The 19,803-nt window shown below is 44.9% G+C and overlaps 1 protein-coding gene across 4 annotated transcripts in view; it reads left to right on the forward strand.

Annotated features, from left to right (window-relative positions):
- Positions 1 to 19,581, forward strand: part of AKT2 (AKT serine/threonine kinase 2) — a 75,905-nt gene extending 56,324 nt beyond the window's left edge. For all 4 annotated transcript variants that reach the window (XM_088450152.1, XM_088450153.1, XM_088450151.1 and 1 more), the window contains 9 exons: positions 2,146 to 2,277; positions 6,141 to 6,206; positions 6,310 to 6,378; positions 12,502 to 12,624; positions 12,974 to 13,102; positions 14,104 to 14,318; positions 14,843 to 14,930; positions 16,322 to 16,424; positions 17,686 to 19,581. In XM_088450152.1, coding sequence (XP_088306278.1) covers positions 2,146 to 2,277; positions 6,141 to 6,206; positions 6,310 to 6,378; positions 12,502 to 12,624; positions 12,974 to 13,102; positions 14,104 to 14,318; positions 14,843 to 14,930; positions 16,322 to 16,424; positions 17,686 to 17,765 — 1,005 coding nt within the window. In that variant the 3' untranslated portion in view covers positions 17,766 to 19,581. The remainder of the gene's footprint in view (positions 1 to 2,145; positions 2,278 to 6,140; positions 6,207 to 6,309; positions 6,379 to 12,501; positions 12,625 to 12,973; positions 13,103 to 14,103; positions 14,319 to 14,842; positions 14,931 to 16,321; positions 16,425 to 17,685) is intronic.
- Positions 19,582 to 19,803: the final 222 nt, after the last annotated feature.

The following is a 19,803-nucleotide window of genomic DNA, read 5'->3' on the forward strand; positions in this document are numbered from 1 at the left end:
CAAAGGACATGCTGTTGTTCGTACACTGGTCAGGCATAAAAAGGACATGCTGTTGTTCGTACACTGGTCAAGCATACAAAGGACATGCTGTACGTACACTGGTCAGGCATACAAAGGACATGCTGTTGTTTTTACACTGGTCAAGCATACAAAGGACATGCTGTACGTACACTGGTCAAGCATACAAAGGACATGCTGTTGTTCGTACACTGGTCAGGCATACAAAGGACATGCTGTTGTTCGTACACTGGTCAAGCATACAAAGGACATGCTGTTGTTTTTACACTGGTCAGGCATACAAAGGACATGCTGTTGTTCGTACACTGGTCAGGCATACAAAGGACATGCTGTTGTTCGTACACTGGTCAGGCATACAAAGGACATGCTGTTGTTCGTACACTGGTCAGGCATACAAAGGACATGCTGTTGTTCGTACACTGGTCAGGCATAAAAAGGACATGCTGTACGTACACTGGTCAGGCATACAAAGGACATGCTGTTGTTTTTACACTGGTCAGGCATACAAAGGACATGCTGTTGTTCGTACACTGGTCAGTCATACAAAGAACATGCTGTACGTACACTGGTCAGTCATACAAAAGGACATGCTGTACGTACACTGGTCAGGCATACAAAGGACATGCTGTACGTACACTGGTCAGGCATACAAAGGACATGCTGTACGTACACTGGTCAGTCATACAAAGAACATGCTGTACGTACACTGGTCAGTCATACAAAGGACATGCTGTTGTTTTTACACTGGTCAGGCATACAAAGGACATGCTGTTGTTTTTACACTGGTCAGGCATACAAAGGACATGCTGTTGTTCGTACACTGGTCAGGCATACAAAGGACATGCTGTTGTTCGTACACTGGTCAGGCATACAAAGGACATGCTGTTGTTCGTACACTGGTCAGGCATACAAAGGACATGCTGTTGTTCGTACACTGGTCAGGCATAAAAAGGACATGCTGTACGTACACTGGTCAGGCATACAAAGGACATGCTGTTGTTCGTACACTGGTCAGGCATACAAAGGACATGCTGTTGTTCGTACACTGGTCAAGCATACAAAGGACATGCTGTTGTTTTTACACTGGTCAGGCATACAAAGGACATGCTTTTGTTCGTACACTGGTCAGGCATACAAAAATGTTTAGCTGATGGCAAAATATTGGTCACCATGCTAAATGGTCTGCACAGAAGTTGTCAGAATGGAACTTTGTCATACAATCTTATCACCAAAGTCAGAGTATGACGTATGGAATTATCTTTTATGTGGTCTGAGAAAACCAAAATTTTATTTTTTTTTGGCCACAGCTAAAAAGATGGATTTAGGTCCACCACGTGGAAGCATTTAAAAAAAAAAAAAAGCAAGCATTTTTTTAATCATTCTGCATGGGAGTTGGATCTATTATGCGTTGCGTTTAAGTGGCACTGACTGGCATAGGAAATATTGCTAGGGAGTAGAGAATTGAAGGCAAAAAGAGGTTAAATATTTCAGCAAGACAGTGAGCTAAGACATCCCCCAACTCTGCAGTAAAGTACTTACATTTGTGACTGACTGAAGGATTTGAAATGGCTTTTAGAGGCCCCAGACTTTAAATATTGTTGAAAATCTGAGGGGAAATCACCAACATACGATGTCTTCTAGCTCAGACATTCTCAGCTCTTCCCTCATATGTCTGGAATCAAAATTGGAATAAATCTTAAAACAGGAATATAATACTCTTGGATGTCTACAAGTAATGTTTGCAAGTTGTGACTTATTCCCAAAGAGGTTACTAAGCACTGACTGACCGGGAGCCCAAACCTCTGCACCCACCACATTTACCGCTTCCATTTCTTTTTTTATTAAATAAATCTGTGCACAAACACTGTTTATTTGTGAACTAAAACAGTTTGTGTTAACTTCTTTGAGAGAGAGACAATTTGTCATGTACAACTGTCTGTTTAATATTATGTACACAGAAATGAAGAACATTGTTGTATCATAGAAGGGACTTGTTATACCTATTATGTATTTAGCAAAGGTTGCAAGAGTGCTTGCATAACCCTAATAAGTTAGGGTTATCTGAAGGCGGACAGCCACATACGATTATCCTACTTTTTATTTTAAAATGACAAACTTTGTCTTCAGACTATGAATGATTTCGACTATCTGAAGCTGCTGGGAAAAGGGACCTTCGGGAAGGTGATCTTGGTCCGAGAAAAGGCAACAGGTCGTTACTATGCTATGAAGATATTACGTAAAGAAGTCATCATCGCCAAGGTGAGTGCAGAGAATGTGAGTTCCCAGGCAGCAGGTCCAGTGACCTGTTTAATTTGCAGACATTTCACAACCTTATTATTATTATTATCCTTTATGTGGCACCGCAAAGGTTCCGCAGCACCTTATGTAAACAAATTGGTTATTAACAGTACAAAACAATGCAGGACAAAGACATGGTGTATAAATATTGCTGCATTAGCGATCAAAAAACCTAAATAAGCAGCTGGGCGCTAGCCACCAAGTGTATAATAATATAGTAGTATAAGCAAAGGCGGGTATCCACTAACCGATTAAACATAGCGATTGAACGATAACGACATCGTTATCGTTCAATCGCTTGTTAATCGGGCACAAATCGGGCAGCTTAATGTCAAAAACGACCAGCGATATGCGCACCCACTGGTCGTTTGACATCTATCATCGCCCAAACATACTGGTCAATCTACCGATAACAGATTGGCCATGTTCGGGGATGAGAGAGGGTGTCTGCACTGAACGACTGAACGTTCAGTGTAGGCACAGCACAGACTGAAATGATTGCATGATCACAAGGTCGTAATCGTGCAGTCGTTTCACAGTCTGCTAGTGGATACGCACCTTAAGGGAAAGAGAAGCACGTGAGGGAAAAGAGGGTCCTGCTCATGAGCGCCTACATTCTAAAGGTGAGGTACAGACAGACGGGGGTGACAGATGGGGTAGACAGTGAGGAAGGATCATGGAGCAGCGGGTTAGGATGGGAGCTGGAAGGCTTTGATGAAGAAGTGGGTCTTGAGAGCCCGTTTGAAGATGAGGAGAAAGGTGGAGAGTCTGGGAGAGAGAATTCCAAAGGTGGGCCGCAGCAATCAGTTGGCAGGAGAGACGGCATGCATTTGTGGAGCCAAATGGGCGGGCAGGTGTGTGGCGGAAGATGAGGTCAGAGATGTAAATGGGAGAGGATTGGATGTGGGCTTTGTAAGGGAGTGTAGGAACATTGAATTGGGTTCTGAAGGGGAGAGGGAGCCAGTGTAGGGCTTGTAGGAGAGGGGAGGAAGATGAGCCAAGTAGCAGCATTGAGGACAGATTGGGGTGGGAGTCGGGGAGGGCAGATAGGAGGTTATAGTAGTCCAATCTGGAGTGGATGAGGGTCTTTGGTAGCATCCAGAGTGAGAGGGGGACTGACCCTGGAAATATTTTTGAGATGGAAACAGCAGGCCTCCGAGAGGTGCTGAAACTATGGTTTGAAAGAGAGGGAGAAGTGAAGGATAACTCCAAGGCAGTGCACTTGTGGGCTAGAGGAAATGGTTGTGCAAGCAATATATAATAGTGGGAAGTGAGGTTATGCAGAAGGATGGGAAAATGATCAGCTCAGTCTTAAGGTGCGTACACACGCAGCGATTTTTTTTGACGACTCAACGATAACGTTATTGTTCAGTTTCTGCCCCAAAAAGATGAACGATAACTACCAATGCGTGCTCCCATTTGTAGCTGATAGTTATTATTCATCGCCTGAACCTCCCGTCCAACCTGACGTTAATGTCAGGTTGAACATGTTCGGGGATGAGGGAGGGTGGCCGGCCGGCACTGACGAAATTGTTCTTGATTTCGTTCAGTGTTTCTGCTCAGTGTCATTAACGACGCTGAACACACCCTGCCGGGGACACATGGGACGATTTTGTTCATGGAGCGAATCGTCCCGTGTGTATGTACCGTTAGACTTAAGTATAAGAAAGCGCTGGAGCATCCAGCTGGAGATACGAGTGAGGAGAGAGGGGGAGAGGTCAGGGGAGGAGAGGTAGATTTGAGTATCATCAGCATAGAGATTATATTGGGGGCCAAAAGAGCTGATGAGCCCACCTAAAGAGGACGTGTAGAGGGAGAATAGGGGGCCCAGAACAGATCTTTAGGGGACACCTACTGTTAGTGGAAGTAGAGGGAAATTGGAGACATGATGGGAGACAGAGATGGTACAGTCAGATAGGTAGGAGGACAGCAGGGAGAGGGCAGTATCCCGCAGACCAAGGGAGTGAAGGATTTGCATGAGCAGAGGGTCCACGGTTTCAAAAGCAGCAGAGGTCAAGGAGAATGAGCATAGAGTAGTGGCTCTTGGATTTGGCAGTAAGGAGATCATTGCTGAACTTCGTGAGGGCAGTTTCAGTGGACTGGAGAGGACAGAACGCAGACTGGAATGGGTTAAGCAGTGAATGGGAAGAAAGAAAGGTGGTAAGGCAGTTGTAAACAATATGCTGAAGGAGTTTGGAGGCAAAAGGGAGTAGAGAGATGGGTCGGTAGTTGGAGAGAGTGTTAGGATCAAGGGTGAGTTTTTTAAGGATGGGGAGAAAAGTGCATGCTCGAATGCCGAAGGGACAGTGCCTGATAACAGGGAGAGATTGAGGAGGTGGGTAAGAAGGTATAAGGTAGCAGAGGAGGCGAGAGGGGATAGGGTCAAGGGGGGAGGTGGAAGGAGGGGATGACCGGATGGATGGGGAGTGGTGGTCTGGGATAGGAGGGGGTGGAGTGCTGAGGGTCTGGTGGGATGCAATGTCCTGACGTATGGTCAATTTGACATGTAAAGTAGGTGGCAAAGTCAAGGGCAGAGAGTGTGGCGGTGAGGCAAGGAGGGGGTGGGCAGAGGAGGAAGTTGAAAGTGGTGAAGGGACGCCGGGGGTCTGAGGACTGGGAGGAGATGAGGTTCTGGAAATACGACTGTTTAGAGAGGAAAAGGGCAGCACTGTAGAATGTGAGCATAAATCTTAAATAGAAGGCAGTCTGCCTTGGAGCGTGATTTTCTCCACTGTCGCTCGGCGATTCTTGACCAATTTTGCAGATATTTGGTGCATTTGGAATGCCAGGGTTGAGGTGGGGATGTACAAGGGTGAGTAGTGATTTCCGGAGCAACAGATTCAAGAGCAGCAGTAAGGGAGGCATTGTATAGGAAAGTGGCTTATAGAGGATATGGGACGGAAGTGAGTCGATCGAGGAGGATAAAGATACGGTGTTGGTAACCTCAATGTTACGCTTAGTGATGGTAGCCTTAGGAGGCAGAGGTGCAGAAGGAGAAAAGGATAAGTTAAGCGAGAAGGTGATGGAGCCAGAAAACAAAGTTGACAAGCAATATACAGGTAGGACCGGGGGACGATAAATGACAGCTACTCAAAGGTGAACAGGTTGGAAGAGGCGAATAGCATGAACCTCGAATGTAGAGAATTGAGGGAGTTGGAGATGAAAAGGTCATGGGTGGGGACCAGTTTGTTACAGATTTGGCACAGGAGAAGGGAGACTGAGTTTGAGTTTTGAAGCCAGTGTTTTGTGTCAGAAGCGCACTTTTTGTAGGCCCCAAGATCTTTGGCATTGGGTGCGGTGCTAGTTCTGCTACCCAAGCTAGATGTTTTGTTTATATCGACCCCAAACTGTGACAGACATAAATAATACATGGATGGCAGTGTAATGAATAGGTAGTAACTTGCCCAAAAGACACATGCACTGCTGTTCAACCTCAAGCACATCTGTCATTATTATCCAGCAGTGCATTTATCCTAACACTTTCCAATAATTTAATATTGTTGTATTTCGGGGAGATTGCCTCGTACTGGCCACACGCAGGCTCTAAGCACAATGGACCAAATCTGCCAGTTGGGCACCGTATGCTGGATGGCTGCTGCTGTCTGTTAATGAGACTGAGAAATGACATGCACATGAGCTAGAAGACAGTATTTGCCGACATGCTCAATTCGATTGTTACCGGTCATCACGAGAATCTCCTGGCTGCAACATCGGGCCGATTGTCTGTCTGATAATGGCTGCACTGTCTTAGAATATATGGCTAGCATTGCTTTATTTTATCATCCAGTGTGTTGTGTGGTTCACAATGGCTTTGTGTTTTACAGGATGAAGTGGCTCACACGGTTACAGAGAGCAGAGTCCTGCAGAACACCAGGCACCCCTTTTTAACGGTATGTACCGTCTTTTCCAGAGCTCAGTTAACATCTTAATGTGTTCAAGCTCCGGTTTGTATGTCATTAGCTCTCAATATTTATTGATGTTTGTCTTCTCCAGGCTTTGAAATATGCCTTTCAGACCAGCGACCGACTTTGCTTCGTTATGGAGTATGCTAATGGAGGAGAGGTGCGATACCGATGTATCATGTTTTGTTTCACTTCTCACTGTGACAATGTCCTGCGGTTGGTTCTGTGTGTGAGAGATTGCAAGCAATGTTCCCTTGGTATGGTCTGTGTGAGACATTGGTAGCAATAAGATGCTATGATATGCATGTGTGTATTGAGTACAGTATGTATGTAGAGGTGTCATGATCTGTGTGATATTGGGTACAGTATGTGGAGAAGAGGGGTATGGTCTGTGTGATATTGGGTACAGTATGTGGAGGAGAGGGGTATGGTCTGTGTGATATTGGGTACAGTATGTGGAGGAGAGGGGAATGGTCTGCGTCATATTGGGTACAGTATGTGGAGGAGAGGGGAATGGTCTGCGTCATATTGGGTACAGTATGTGGAGGAGAGAGGTATGGTCTGTCAAATTTGGTACAGTATGTGGAGGAGAGGAGTATGGTCTGTGTGGGTACAGTATGTGGAGGAGAGGGGTATGGTCTGTGTGGGTACAGTATGTGGAGGAGAGGGGTATGGTCTGTGTGGGTTCAGTATGTGGAGGAGAGGGGTATGGTCTGTGTGGTATTGGGTACAGTATGTGGAGGAGAGGGGAATGGTCTGCGTCATATTTGGTACAGTATGTGGAGGAGAGGGGAATGGTCTGCGTCATATTTGGTACAGTATGTGGAGGAGAGGAGTATGGTCTGTGTGATATTGGGTACAGTATGTGGAGGAGAGGGGTATGGTCTGTGTGATATTGGGTACAGTATGTGGAAGAGGGGTATGGTCTGTGTGATATTGGGTACAGTATGTGGAGGAGAGGAGTATGGTCTGTGTGATATTGGGTACAGTATGTGGAGGAGAGGAGTATGGTCTGTGTGATATTGGGTACAGTATGTGGAGGAGAGGGGTATGGTCTGTGTGATATTGGGTACAGTATGTGGAGGAGAGGGGAATGGTCTGCGTCATATTGGGTACAGTATGTGGAGGAGAGGGGAATGGTCTGCGTCATATTGGGTACAGTATGTGGAGGAGAGGGGAATGGTCTGCGTCATATTGGGTACAGTATGTGGAGGAGAGAGGTATGGTCTGTCAAATTTGGTACAGTATGTGGAGGAGAGGAGTATGGTCTGTGTGGGTACAGTATGTGGAGGAGAGGGGTATGGTCTGTGTGGGTACAGTATGTGGAGGAGAGGGGTATGGTCTGTGTGGGTTCAGTATGTGGAGGAGAGGGGTATGGTCTGTGTGGTATTGGGTACAGTATGTGGAGGAGAGGGGAATGGTCTGCGTCATATTTGGTACAGTATGTGGAGGAGAGGGGAATGGTCTGCGTCATATTTGGTACAGTATGTGGAGGAAAGGGGAATGGTCTGTGATATTGGTACAGTATGTGGAAGAGAGGAGTATGGTCTGTGTGATATTGGGTACAGTATGTGGAGGAGAGGAGTATGGTCTGTGTGATATTGGGTACAGTATGTGGAGGAGAGGGGTATGGTCTGTGTGATATTGGGTACAGTATGTGGAGGAGAGGGGTATGGTCTGTGTGATATTGGGTACACTATGTGGAGGAGAGGGGTATGGTCTGTGATATTGGGTACACTATGTGGAGGAGAGGGGTATGGTCTGTGTGATATTGGGTACACTATGTGGAGGAGAGGGGTATGGTCTGTGATATTTGGTACAGTATGTGGAAGAGAGGAGTATGGTCTGTGATATTGGGTACAGTATGTGGAGGAGAGTGGTATGGTCTGTCAAATTTGGTACAGTATGTGGAGGAGAGGAGTATGGTCTGTGTGGGTACAGTATGTGGAGGAGAGGGGTATGGTCTGTGTGGGTACAGTATGTGGAGGAGAGGGGTATGGTCTGTGTGATATTGGGTACAGTATGTGGAGGAGAGGGGAATGGTCTGCGTCATATTTGGTACAGTATGTGGAGGAGAGGGGAATGGTCTGCGTCATATTTGGTACAGTATGTGGAGGAAAGGGGAATGGTCTGTGATATTGGTACAGTATGTGGAAGAGAGGAGTATGGTCTGTGTGATATTGGGTACAGTATGTGGAGGAGAGGAGTATGGTCTGTGTGATATTGGGTACAGTATGTGGAGGAGAGGGGTATGGTCTGTGTGATATTGGGTACAGTATGTGGAGGAGAGGGGAATGGTCTGCGTCATATTGGGTACAGTATGTGGAGGAGAGAGGTATGGTCTGTCAAATTTGGTACAGTATGTGGAGGAGAGGAGTATGGTCTGTGTGGGTACAGTATGTGGAGGAGAGGGGTATGGTCTGTGTGGGTACAGTATGTGGAGGAGAGGGGTATGGTCTGTGTGGGTTCAGTATGTGGAGGAGAGGGGTATGGTCTGTGTGGTATTGGGTACAGTATGTGGAGGAGAGGGGAATGGTCTGCGTCATATTTGGTACAGTATGTGGAGGAGAGGGGAATGGTCTGCGTCATATTTGGTACAGTATGTGGAGGAAAGGGGAATGGTCTGTGATATTGGTACAGTATGTGGAAGAGAGGAGTATGGTCTGTGTGATATTGGGTACAGTATGTGGAGGAGAGGAGTATGGTCTGTGTGATATTGGGTACACTATGTGGAGGAGAGGGGTATGATCTGTGATATTGGGTACACTATGTGGAGGAGAGGGGTATGGTCTGTGTGATATTGGGTACACTATGTGGAGGAGAGGGGTATGGTCTGTGATATTGGGTACAGTATGTGGAGGAGAGGAGTATGGTCTGTGTGATATTGGGTACAGTATGTGGAGGAGAGGGGTATGGTCTGTCAAATTTGGTACAGTATGTGGAGGAGAGGAGTATGGTCTGTGTGGGTACAGTATGTGGAGGAGAGGGGTATGGTCTGTGTGGGTACAGTATGTGGAGGAGAGGGGTATGGTCTGTGTGGGTACAGTATGTGCAGGAGAGGGGTATGGTCTGTGTGATATTGGGTGCAGTATGTGGAGGAGAGGGGAATGGTCTGCGTCATATATTTGGTACAGTATGTGGAGGAGAGGGGAATGGTCTGCGTCATATTTGGTACAGTATGTGGAGGAAAGGGGAATGGTCTGTGATATTGGTACAGTATGTGGAAGAGAGGAGTATGGTCTGTGTGATATTGGCTACAGTATGGAGGAGAGGAGTATGGTCTGTGTGATATTGGGTACAGTATGTGGAGGAGAGGGGTATGGTCTGTGTGATATTGGGTACAGTATGTGGAGGAGAGGGGAATGGTCTGCGTCATATTGGGTACAGTATGTGGAGGAGAGGGGAATGGTCTGTGATATTGGGTACACTATGTGGAGGAGAGGGGTATGGTCTGTGTGATATTGGGTACACTATGTGGAGGAGAGGGGTATGGTCTGTGATATTTGGTACAGTATGTGGAAGAGAGGAGTATGGTCTGTGATATTGGGTACAGTATGTGGAGGAGAGTGGTATGGTCTGTCAAATTTGGTACAGTATGTGGAGGAGAGGAGTATGGTCTGTGTGGGTACAGTATGTGGAGGAGAGGGGTATGGTCTGTGTGGGTACAGTATGTGGAGGAGAGGGGTATGGTCTGTGTGATATTGGGTGCAGTATGTGGAGGAGAGGGGAATGGTCTGCGTCATATTTGGTACAGTATGTGGAGGAGAGGGGTATGGTCTGTGTGATATTGGGTACAGTATGTGGAGGAGAGGGGTATGGTCTGTGTGATATTGGGTACACTATGTGGAGGAGAGGGGTATGGTCTGTGATATTGGGTACACTATGTGGAGGAGAGGGGTATGGTCTGTGTGATATTGGGTACACTATGTGGAGGAGAGGGGTATGGTCTGTGATATTGGGTACAGTATGTGGAGGAGAGGAGTATGGTCTGTGTGGGTACAGTATGTGGAGGAGAGGGGTATGGTCTGTGTGGGTACAGTATGTGGAGGAGAGGGGTATGGTCTGTGTGGGTACAGTATGTGGAGGAGAGGGGTATGGTCTGTGTGATATTGGGTGCAGTATGTGGAGGAGAGGGGAATGGTCTGCGTCATATTTGGTACAGTATGTGGAGGAGAGGGGAATGGTCTGCGTCATATTTGGTACAGTATGTGGAGGAAAGGGGAATGGTCTGTGATATTGGGTACAGTATGTGGAAGAGAGGAGTATGGTCTGTGTGATATTGGGTACAGTATGTGGAGGAGAGGAGTATGGTCTGTGTGATATTGGGTACAGTATGTGGAGGAGAGGGGTATGGTCTGTGTGATATTGGGTACAGTATGTGGAGGAGAGGGGAATGGTCTGCGTCATATTGGGTAGAGTATGTGGAGGAGAGGGGAATGGTCTGCGTCATATTGGGTACAGTATGTGGAGGAGAGAGGTATGGTCTGTCAAATTTGGTACAGTATGTGGAGGAGAGGGGTATGGTCTGTGTGGGTACAGTATGTGGAGGAGAGGGGTATGGTCTGTGTGGGTACAGTATGTGGAGGAGAGGGGTATGGTCTGTGTGGGTACAGTATGTGGAGGAGAGGGGTATGGTCTGTGTGATATTGGGTACAGTATGTGGAGGAGATTGGAATGGTCTGCGTCATATTTGGTACAGTATGTGGAGGAGAGGGGAATGGTCTGCGTCATATTTGGTACAGTATGTGGAGGAAAGGGGAATGGTCTGTGATATTGGTCCAGTATGTGGAAGAGAGGAGTATGGTCTGTGTGATATTTGGTACAGTATGTGGAGGAGAGGGGAATGGTCTGTGATATTGGTACAGTATGTGGAAGAGAGGAGTATGGTCTGTGATATTGGGTACAGTATGTGGAGGAGAGGGGTATGGTCTGTGTGATATTGGGTACAGTATGTGGAGGAGAGGGGTATGGTCTGTGTGATATTGGGTACAGTATGTGGAGGAGAGGGGAATGGTCTGCGTCATATTGGGTACAGTATGTGGAGGAGAGGGGAATGGTCTGCGTCATATTGGGTACAGTATGTGGAGGAGAGGGGAATGGTCTGCGTCATATTGGGTACAGTATGTGGAGGAGAGAGGTATGGTCTGTCAAATTTGGTACAGTATGTGGAGGAGAGGGGTATGGTCTGTGTGGGTACAGTATGTGGAGGAGAGGGGTATGGTCTGTGTGGGTACAGTATGTGGAGGAGAGGGGTATGGTCTGTGTGGGTACAGTATGTGGAGGAGAGGGGTATGGTCTGTGTGGGTACAGTATGTGGAGGAGAGGGGTATGGTCTGTGTGATATTGGGTACAGTATGTGGAGGAGAGGGGAATGGTCTGCGTCATATTTGGTACAGTATGTGGAGGAGAGGGGAATGGTCTGCGTCATATTTGGTACAGTATGTGGAGGAAAGGGGAATGGTCTGTGATATTGGTACAGTATGTGGAAGAGAGGAGTATGGTCTGTGATATTTGGTACAGTATGTGGAGGAGAGGGGAATGGTCTGTGATATTGGTACAGTATGTGGAAGAGAGGAGTATGGTCTGTGTGATATTGGGTACAGTATGTGGAGGAGAGGGGTATGGTCTGTGTGATATTGGGTACAGTATGTGGAGGAGAGGGGTATGGTCTGTGTGATATTGGGTACAGTATGTGGAGGAGAGGGGAATGGTCTGCGTCATATTGGGTACAGTATGTGGAGGAGAGGGGAATGGTCTGCGTCATATTGGGTACAGTATGTGGAGGAGAGGGGAATGGTCTGCGTCATATTGGGTACAGTATGTGGAGGAGAGAGGAATGGTCTGCGTCATATTGGGTACAGTATGTGGAGGAGAGGGGAATGGTCTGTGTGATATTGGGTACAGTATGTGGAGGAGAGGGGAATGGTCTGCGTCATATTGGGTAAAGTATGTGGAGGAGGGGAATGGTCTCTGTGTGTGGTATTGGGTACAGTGTTCTGAGATGGTGTGTGTAAAAGAGAAATTGGTAACCGTATATGGAGATTGCATGTTGTGTCTGAGGAACAATGTATGAAAGGTCTGTCTGTCAGCCAGCACTCAGGAACTGTCACGTGTTTTATATCCTCCTGAATGAATTAATGAAATCAATTTTGGACATTTCAAATTGAAATAATTTTGAGCTTGAATTGTAAATTGAGGAATCTTGCATTAAGTAACGTCATCTAGGATATATCTTAGTCCAATTGTAAATGTCTATATGTGACGGAGGTGTGTGTCTCCACAGCTGTTTTTTCACCTGTCCCGGGAACGAGTTTTCACAGAAGACAGAGCACGGTTTTATGGTGCAGAGATTGTGTCTGCCCTGGAATATCTCCACTCCAGGAACGTGGTGTACAGGGATATAAAGGTACAGTTAACTGTGCTTTCTGATTACTAGAGATTTATCCCAGGCTTAGAATATGTTAGGGACAGGTGATTGGTATGAATGGAACATGCTGTCTGTCTGAGTCTATGTCCTGCCTGCAAGTACAGTCCCTATAATTGTAACTTAAAATATCTGTAACTATTTAAATCTCGACCCAGGAAAGTTTCATTCTTTTTAGTGGAGCATAAATGAAACATAACTGTTTTAAACTGTATATTTATGTTCTGTGGAGGGAGCAAATTGTCACTGAACCAGTGTATTCTATTCCAGTGCCACCTTTGAGGCAATTACGTTTGCTGTGTTAACCCTTCATTTAATTTTTTCCCCTCAGCTGGAGAATCTCATGCTGGACAAGGATGGTCACGTTAAAATAACAGATTTTGGGTTATGCAAGGAGGGTATAACAGATGGGGCCACTATGAGGACTTTTTGTGGTACCCCAGAGTACCTGGCACCAGAGGTAATTATATGCATTTGCCATGTGTATATATACAGACTGCTTGATGTGTGGATGTATACATTTGCCTCTCCTCAAGCCAAGCCGTCTGATCTCATCCCTACATAAATAATAGATAACAATGCAATATGATAGGAGTCTGGCCCAGTGCTTTATAGAGTGATGTGTTTAAGGTATCTAACTCTGAAGGGGATGTAGTCAAGATACCGGCGGCCGATCTCCTGGCCGCCGAAATCCCGACACTAAAAGTCCGACATGGGACTAAATATATTAACCCCTGGGGGGACTTAGGGTTAAGCACCCCTTTAGGGTTAGGCTAGAGGAAGGGGGGTGGTTAGGGTTAGGCACATCCCCAGGAGGGTTAGGTTTAGGGTGCGGGAAGGTGGGGGGAGTTCGATTTAGGCACCAACAGGGGGAAGTTAGGGTTAGGCAACACTAAAGGAGGGTTAGGGAGAGGAGGGCTCTTACCACACCCCATGGGGATTTCGAACAGTCGCTCTTCCGCTGTCTGTATTTGATCCAGTAGCTATTCATTTGCCGGCATTAAATACCGATTCCCACTGAAGGAGCTACCATAATGTAAATTGGACACCAGTTAAAACCATGAAAACTAGTCTGATTGTGAAAACTAAATTGCTCAGTGACTTTGAATTTGGGTAGTCGCTGAAACAAGAGAAGCCAATGTGGAGACCCTCTTTTTATATTATTGCATTATGTTGTTTGAGCATTAAACACCTAGTGTATTATTATTGTAGTATTTTGGGGCTATGTGGTGTTCTCCTCAAATGCAAGGCTCTGAATCTTGCCACTTTCTAATGTTCATAGGGAAGGGAAGTAAAGTTTAACAAGCCAAAGTTTATTAGTTTCCAGGTAGAATATACATCTCCCTGGGAATAAGTAATGGAAATCCAGAATTTGTGATCATGTAAAAGTTCTTTGAGGCATGTGTAATACGGAGAAGGAGTGATGTGCTGTAATACTAGTGTGACGCTCTGCATTTCTAGGTGTTAGAAGACAACGACTATGGGCGAGCCGTGGACTGGTGGGGGCTGGGAGTGGTGATGTATGAGATGATGTGCGGCAGATTACCCTTCTACAATCAGGACCACGAGAGACTGTTTGAGCTCATCCTCATGGAAGAAATACGCTACCCCCGCACGCTGGGTCCTGAGGCCAAGTCTCTTCTGGCCGGACTCCTGAAAAAGGATCCTAAACAAAGGTACCGTCTCACACTTGTGTTACTAGGATGGAGGAATCACATGTTTTTATTCCTATAGCTGTGTATTTTATAGGCACATAAGCATTTATTTTATGTAAATTTACGTGAATACCCAGTAGTTACCCAGACATTAATGGATGCATTACATTAGACTGTAGTGACTATACAGTAATAACGTGACAGAGCCAGGACTGAAATATGTGGCTTTACTTACATAGAAGTCAAATTACAATTACTGTATATTGAAATTATTACTGGGCTCTGCAAAAAAAAAAAATTTGTATAGACTGCAAAAGCATCACTGCCCCTTACTAAACAGAAAAGAATACTGCATCCTCCCAAACCTTCAGCAACCTGAAGGGTCTCCTGCTTATTTATTGTTACATCTATCTACTTTGGGAAGGCTCCGATATTTGCTTTCATATGTTTAGAATTTGCAGTGTGTCAATGCAACCTTTACTAATCGTACTTGTGTAGGTGCTTTAATACTGTATGATAATATTAGGATGGCTCTCCCTTTCCAGGCTAGGAGGGGGCCCAAATGATGCCCAAGAAGTAATGGATCACCGGTTCTTTTCTTCTATTAACTGGCAAGATGTGACCCAGAGGAAGGTAACTAACAGATTTACCTGGTGTCATGTTTCTCCTTAGCAGGGACGCTATCCTACGCTGGACATACCATTTATATTCATTAAGCCACAGGTTCTCAAACTCTGTCCTCAGGACCCCACACAGTGCATGTTTTCCAGGTCTTTTCACAGAATCAAAAGTGAAATAATTATAACCATCTGCGGATCTTTTCAAATGTGTCAGTGAGTAATGAATACACCTGTGCACCTGCTGAGTGACCTGGAAAACGTGACCTGTGTGGGGTCCTGAGGACCGAGTTTGTGAACCACTGCATTAAGCCATCTGCGGTCATCTTCTGATCAAAAGCTGCTATGCCTTGTAATGATCCTTTCTCAGGCCCAGTTGCCACTGTTATCCACAGTCAGGGGCTACAAGCGCTGCAGGATTTACAAATGTCTGGGTCTGTGCACAGCTGGATTATTGAGCCAACCACTTGAACAAAAAATAAATGGAAACCTTCTCAGTTAGGTCCATCATGTGTAGCGACTAGTATTCGGTTATACATTTGGACATTGCGGGGCTGATCTGGTTTGGACTAACCGTGTATTATGTGTGGGTTATTTTATAGATGGTGGGTTGAACTCCTAGGTGACCTAGGGCCTGATTCAGAGATGGACAGTATTACACAGGGACAAGGAAGCAGCTCTGCAATACCGTCCAGCTCAGCAGGAGGTGTCTGTGGGAAATAGACACCTCTTTGCTGCATATGCAATCCTAGTACAGCGTCCGTAGACCATCGCTCGCAATAGTTGCTCCTTTGGCTGTGCTGCGTAGGCTGAAGCTTGCTCAGCATGGCCGGTTCCTGGGAGTCCCTGGCCTTGTCCCCCCCCCCCCCCCCCCCAAATAGTGCAACTTGTCGGTCATGCTGCAGTTTGGAATCTATGAGCGTGCGCAGACCCCAAAATATCGGAGATGTATGCAAACCATCGGATCTGCATACGTCTCTGAATCGGGCCTCTGGTTTCTTGGTATAATGGTATAAGAATACGAGTAGATTACAGTTTCTCTCTCAGATGTGTAAAGATGTGATGTTATGGGGAAAAAAAGCAAATCTTTTACTGAGCACATGACATTAGAGAAGATATTCTACAAGGGTTCATTATGTTTTGTCATTAATCACACTAAGCACTCATTCTGTAGACACTGTAATGTCCATAGATAAAATATTGAGAGGTACATAAACATCTCTTCTATACAGACTGCTAACACTGCAGGGTACAGTACGTGACTTACACGGAGCTAAGTAGTGGAGGATATCCTAATATATATATATATATATATAATATCTCGAGAGAGAGATCTCAGGCTTAATTTGACATAGCATGGAACTTGAGTGCCATTTTATTTCTTAATAATGGTTTTATTGTACCTAGCTCACCCCTCCCTTCAAACCACAAGTCACCTCCGAAATCGACACCAGATACTTTGATGATGAATTTACGGCTCAGTCCATAACCGTAACGCCACCTGACAGATGTAAGTGAATTTTACTGTCTGTGATCAGTTGTTTAATAGATTTTCACCATTTTATGTGGCGCTAAAACATGTCACTCACTGTCAGATTACTCACCGCCATGTACAGAGCTGTCCCTTTTATCCAGTCACCGTATCTTTTTAAATCACTGTGACCTCTCGATGGACTCTTGATTTTGTATATTTTTATAAGATCACTCTGTGCATATTATATATTATAATTTGTTCTAGTAAAGAACAAGTACATTACTGAGGCCAGGTATCCTCTGTCATTACATTAGCATCGTTTATTGCTGGGGAAAACTTGAGTGTTTGTTACAAGCACTTGGGGATAAATGGAACAGCCGGTGAGTTGCAGGCAGCCGCGAGACTGCGGTGATTTAGCTGCTAGATTTAAAGCAGCAATATCTCAAAAGGCGAAACCAGGTTGGTTTTGCCTTTTATAAAATGCTGCCATTCTAAATCCAGCAGCTACACAGACGCAGTCTTAAGGATATCTGCACCTTGCAGACTAATCCATATATTCCTAGGTCAGTGTTGGCTAACCTTGACACTCCAGCTGTTATGGAACTACATAACCCAGCATGCACTGCTACAGTTTTGCTATTAGGGCATGCTAAAACTGTGGCAGGGCATGCTGGGATATATAGTTCCACAACATCTGGAGTGTCAAGGTTAGCCAACACTGTCCTAGGTGATCACTGTAGGTGTCAGTGATAATAAAACGTATTCAATTAAAGCCAGTGGGTACAAGGTTTTGCTGAGGGCCCAATGTATAAAGTTTCATGACGGATATCTGTATGTGTCCTCAACTCATAGACCTAGCGTTTATACGTCATACAGGCGAGACACTTGGTGCCACTGACTAGCGTGCTGTACATTTACATTTTGTGTCTTATACGTGTCACAGACGCAGCTAAAAGCCACTCGGGCTGCTAGCGATGCTAGACTGCAACAATAACCGCACAGGAACAAAGTCGCAGATTAAGGAAATGCTGCGGCTACGGTCATCTGAGTTCTTTATACACAGATTCAGACTCAGTCGAGCACCGATATACAAATGTCACACATCCACTTGATCAATGTAATCTAGCAATCTAGTATTGTCACTTTTTTTTATTTATGTGAATGAGACGCTCTACTTGGCTGAGTCGCCGGGACCTGCTGCGCCAAGAGGGGCTATTTTGGGCGACCTAGGCCACAGTGTATAAGGATACATGTATCAATGTAATGTGTACTGATCCCGGCTCTCTCTCCATTACAGATGATAACCTGGATGCCTTAGAACCTGACCAGCGCACTCACTTTCCCCAGTTCTCATACTCGGCCAGCATTCGGGAGTAGGCTTCTAATTCAAAGAGGCATTCGGGGCGAGAATACGAAAGACTCTTTTTACTGAAAGTGGAGAAAATTCTGCCCCCTTCTGAAATGGGGCAGTAACTGTGTATTTGCCTACCGTCCCCGAATGTTCAAAAAAACAAAAAAAAAAGACTACATCATTTTGCAGAATTTACAAGACAACAAAAAAACAAAACGATTTACTATAAAAAATGGGCCTTCATCATGGAATGAATATACCTTCATATCTTTTTATTGCCTTGTGCTGATGGGGCAGTAACAGGATTGTAAGCCATAGTGTTGGGGGGAGGAGGGGAGGGGGAGGGAAACACATCCCAAAAAAATCTTTTGCAGCTACTGCCTCCTAGAAGGGGCCCAGTCGCTCCTGTGCATCGTCCAGTCCTTATAACGGTACCGTGATTTTACAAGGGGAGGGGGAAGGGTGGAAAACTAGTGTGCATCACGGGTGTCTCCATTCATGTGTTTTGTGTTAGGTATTATAGGTTGTAGAATGTTTGGACGGTTAGGTGGATCTAATGGTGCTTTTACCACTCAGTCGGTACATGCAGGAAACACAAAATATATTATAATCTGTCCCTTCACATATTCACAATCGCCTCCTACTTATTCTGCAGAAGAGTTGATGACAGAACGGCTGTGTAGTTTTGCACGGCTGCAGTTTGTGTTACTGTCTGTTCTACGTCCCATAGATGAACTCTGACGCTTCTTAATTATGGGGTGTACAACGTGAGCACCTGCTTTCCACAAGCATGTAAGTGGCTTAGCTTCAATTGCTGAATTTATTAATTTCCTCTTTTTTTTTCAAATTTTTTTTTTTTATGTCCAACAAATGGATTTTCGGGTCGAAAGCAATAATTTTGTGTTTAATGTACGTGTAACCCTAGAGGTAAATATTTAGGTTTTTGTTTTGTTTTTAGAACTGGCATGACCAGCGCAAGAAAAGCGACTTGACAATATAATTATCCACAATCTGACAGAATCCAAGCAAGCTCATTGGTTGAGAGCTATTTCAGACACGTGCCGTATGTCCCGACTTTTGTGGAATGTACCATTCATCAGGAGTCCCTGGAGTTTAAGGGGTGGTGGGTTATCCGGTATACTATTGACCTGAATTTGCACCCTTAAACGCTGTTATTTTTTAACAAAGGCTGCCGCATTCCAGACAATGGGGCAGATGTATGTAGCTCTGGAAAGTGATAAAGTGCAGAGTGATAAACGACCAACCAATCAGCACCCAGCTGTCATGTTACAGGCTGTTTTAAAAATGACAGTTGTGAGCTGATTGGTCGTTTATCACTCTTTATCACTTCCCAGCGTTTCATACATTTGCTCCAATAAGAGCTGAAAGCAGCAGTTTGTGGAGCAATAATAAAATTTAGTTTTACAGGATTACCGAAAACTCTGATGGGTGGGACGGTGCTGTAATTTGCAGAAGCCTCATTTTAAAGGGGCAGTCCCACGCGTCAGTTCAAAATATTAATCTATTTTCTCCTTCCTGAGAATAGCTGTTATTTAATTTAGCTTGTGAATGTCTTATTATATCCTCTGCAGTAACACTTGTAGTTATGTTACCAGAAAGTAGATGATTACAAATGTCCTCCAGAATGTTGGTTTGAAACCTTTATGAAAACTGTTAATTTTGACAGAGGGGCCCTTTAAACTTTGTTGTATGAGGTGGATGTCTCTTATCTCAAATTAATTTTTTTTTTTTTTTATGTTTTAGACATTTGAGATAAAAACAGAGTTTTTCTCATTACTGTCTTTTTTTTTTTTTTTTCTGGATAAAAAAAAAATATTTTAATGTGTTGTGTGTGTTTTTGATTTTTGTTTTTGTTTTTTTTTAATTACACACAGTACAATCTATGCTATATAGAGCTGGTACTAACACTTACCTGGAGCTTTTGTTAATCATGAGTGTGGCAGTAAAAATGATTGTCACTGTCTTTAAATGGGTTAAAAAAAAATTATCCAACCATGAATTGTGTAGGCCAAAATATTGAGCAGGAGTTTTTTGGTTTTAGGA

This window comes from Taudactylus pleione, unplaced genomic scaffold (genome assembly GCF_031769625.1).
Source record: "Taudactylus pleione unplaced genomic scaffold, aTauple2 ptg000507l, whole genome shotgun sequence".
NCBI lineage: Eukaryota > Metazoa > Chordata > Amphibia > Anura > Myobatrachidae > Taudactylus > Taudactylus pleione.